This window comes from Echinops telfairi, unplaced genomic scaffold (assembly GCF_000313985.2).
Source record: "Echinops telfairi isolate 266 unplaced genomic scaffold, ASM31398v2 ScPeMD7_23;HRSCAF=83, whole genome shotgun sequence".
Lineage (NCBI taxonomy): Eukaryota > Metazoa > Chordata > Mammalia > Afrosoricida > Tenrecidae > Echinops > Echinops telfairi.
The window spans coordinates 81,697,340-81,700,697 of record NW_022103920.1 but is presented as its reverse complement, the minus strand read 5'-3'; the positions used below and the strand labels follow the sequence as shown (position 1 = coordinate 81,700,697).

At 48.2% G+C, this 3,358-nt stretch overlaps 1 protein-coding gene across 2 annotated transcripts in view; it reads left to right on the top strand.

The window, feature by feature from the left end:
- GSDME (gasdermin E) overlaps positions 1-3,358 on the top strand; it is a 99,205-nt gene that overhangs the window by 83,550 nt on the left and 12,297 nt on the right. Inside the window, exon 10 of one of the 2 annotated variants that reach the window (XM_045288802.1) lies at positions 2,000-3,352. The exons of the other annotated variant lie outside the window; for it this stretch is intronic. Coding sequence (XP_045144737.1) covers positions 2,000-2,233 — 234 coding nt within the window. The 3' untranslated portion in view covers positions 2,234-3,352. Of the gene's footprint in view, positions 1-1,999; positions 3,353-3,358 lie in introns of those variants that run through there. 2 annotated transcript variants of the gene reach the window in all.

Genomic DNA, 3,358 nt, shown 5'->3' with positions numbered 1-3,358 from the left:
TCCTATTGGGTCGCCATTTTCTCCGGAACCCGAGAAGAAACTTTAAGAAAATTAAAAACTGCTCTCGTGAGAAAGGGGCTAGGAATATTGGGCCAAGGAATGTTCTTCCATCACGGTAATGCACCTGCTCATTGTCCATGGGCAGCGATGAGAACTGCCTTTGGGAACCCTTACCCCATTACCTTGCAGCCCTGACCTTGCCCCTTCAGGCTTCTTTGTGCTCCCCAAACGGAAAGAACATTTCAACGGTGAGTGCTTTGATGGTACCAAACTGCCATTTCAATGTGGTACAAACGAAAGGGTACAGCATTAATTATTTGGGGAAGGACTCAAACTCAAGAGCCAATCTCACTGCAAATAAGTCGATGCCAACTCATAGCAACCCTATGGGGGAGGATAGAACTGCCCCCTGTGAGTTTCCAAGGCTGGAATCTTTATGGGGCTAGAAACTTCTCCCTTGGAGTTGGCTGGTAGTTTTGAGCAGCTGACCTTTTGGATTGCAGCCCAATACTTAAATCACTTGGCCACCAGAACTCCATATTTGGGAAGGGCTATAACAGTTTATAGGTTCGCTATATGTCAGCATTGACTCGATGGCTGTGTGTAACGGGAGTAGAAAGCCCAGTCTTTCTCCTACAGAGCTACTGGTGGTTTGGAACTGCCAACCTTTTGGATCAAGGGCTACAGATGGAAAATGCTGTCTTTTGAAGTGTTGCGTACCCTAGTTTAGTGTTTTCCAAAGTGGGTGATACCGCCCCCCTGGAGGACACTGGAATGATCCAGGCGGCCCCCAAAAGCAAATCACTACTTTCCTGAACTATGGGCTAGAGTACAATGTTTTTAAATGCAAAGGGAACACTAATTTTTTTCCTGAAAAGGAGGGAGTAGGGAACCTATGATCTAGTCACATTGAGAAAAAGTAGCTTCACATTTTCAAATGTATATTTTAATAAGGCTTTCTATGATTTCATAGTGATACATTTTGACGTGGCCTTGTATGACTTGAGAGTGACCTTGTTGGAATTAGACCTGCTTCTAAGCGACCTCTTGGAAGTACTCATTGGACACAAGGATATGTTCTCATTAAAAAAAAAACCAACCCAAAAGTCACTGAGTTTGAATGTATTTCAGCTCACAGTGACCCCATAGGCCAGAGTAGAACTGACCACTGTGACTTTCTGAGTCTATAAGTCTTAACAGGAGCAGAAATCCAGCTCCTTCTCCTGAGGAGCTACTGGTGGAATGCTGGCCTTGTGGTTGGCCATCCAGTTCGCAGCCCACTGAGTGCGAGACCAGGGGTGCTGTTCTCTCAAGAGGAAGCGGACTCAACAGTGACGATCCAGAGGATAATGCCAGATATTAATGTTTATGAAGACAATCTCGTAATGTCACAGTGGCTGGGACCCAGGCGTGGTGCTGGTTGTGTGCCAGTCAATAGCGTCCCAGTCTTAAGGACCCTACAGGACAGAGTTCAAGTGCCCGATAGGGTTCGCGAGGCTGAACTCTGTCCAGAGCAGATCACCAGGTCTTGGCTCTTGCAGAGACATTGGTGGGTTTGAATCAACAGCCTTCCCATTAGCAACTGAGCATGTCAGCGTTGTACCACCAGGGCTCCCCGAGCTGGTGTTTTTTGGGAAAAGGGAGTAGCTATATGGAAATGGGATTGGGAAAGGCCTTTCTGAGGTGGCATTTCAACTGATGAGTGCATCGAGGGGAAAAGTCTGTACCACAACCTGGAGGAAGACTATTTAGGCAGGTGGAAGAGCAAGGGCAAACATTCTTGGGAGAGAAAGCATCATTAAGTAAACTGCGGCCTCTTCCTTGGAAAAGAAGTTCATGAAGATATGTAAGACACTTTAATTGCGTTCCTTAAAATGAAAACCACAGGCAAACCCCACTGAATTGTGTTCCCACAATTCCCCAGAACTGCGTTGACTGCCCAACCCAGTCTTTTGTAGAACACTTTTCACCATGTGCTTGTTTACACGTGTGCTTTCAGCTTCGTGCCCTGTTTGCCAATGGGTCGTCTGATCTTGATGACCCCACCCTAGCGCCACTCAGAGATGAGGAAAGGTTTGGGATTGCTCAGCGATTGTTCACCTCGGCCGGCATCAGTCTGGAGAGAGTGCAGGCATCTGTCAGAGTCAGCATCCTGGAGGGCCCACACTTCTTCCCGCTGCTTCTCTGCATCGCCCTGAACGGCCTCTGCGTCCTGGGCCAAGGACACGAGTAACTTTGGGACACGTTAACACAACTGCTCCTGGCCAAGGCCGGGTGTCTTTCAGCTGCCCTTAAGTTGTGACTTTGGGATTTCGGTCTTTTCCATGTTAAATGCGGGTCCAGGGGAAGCAATGATGCAGCAGGTTTAGAAGTGGTGCCCTCTCATGACCTCACCTCTGTGACCAGGCACCTACTCTGCATTCCATCGAGGTCCACCAGGGCTGATGACCCAGGGTCTAAAGTAAATCCTAGCACCTGAAGAGCAAACGAGTCATCAAGTCCCTTTGAATTCAGCGATCACATGGACGTGGGTGCAGTGCTGTGCCACACAAGGTTGTCGGTCTTCAGACGTGGGTTGTCAGGTCTTTCTTCTGCGGGGTCTCTGGTGGATGGGGGGGGGGCCTCAAACCTCCCACCTCCCACCTTTCTGCTCCCTCAAGTGTGCTAATCACGTGCAACCCCCAGGAACTTCTAAAGACTAGGCCATCATCTGAAATCAGGAAGGTCGGGCATTCTAAGCTAACTCACGAGGGGGGTGGGGGGCTTCAAACAGTTTAAGGAAAGATAATGGAATTGTTCTTGAACTTTTTGTACCTCTCAGTACATTCCGGCCTTTCCCCTCCCCCTGAAGAATTAGAAAATCACTTTCTTAAAATTTCCACTTTCTGTTATACAAAAATAGGAGATTGACACTTGCATCCAAGAATTCACTTTAAATTCTGAATGCTCTGGGAAGACAATTTCTCGTCACACAAGCGCTATTTTGACTGTACTACGTGATTGACAAATGAGCTGTAAACGCCACAGATATTCACTGGAAAGAGAACAGGGAGTCTCTGCTAAAGAAAATTACACCAAAAAGGAGAATCTTTTTGCAAGACCCCTCTGCTTGGGATTCTAGCCACGTTTTCATTTTATCCCACTTGGAATTCTCAGAGAAGAGCCCTGGGGCTCAGTGGTTAAGCACTGGTCTCCCCCTGCGGTAGATTCCCGCCCTGCGAGCGCCCTGGGGCAGTTCTACTCGGTCCTATGATAGGGCTGCCTGTCCCTTGGGATCCACGGCATGCCGGTGCTTGGGTTCCCCGTGATTCTGATCCTTTGGTGTCCATACTCACTCTGTTCAGAACCATAGGAGGCT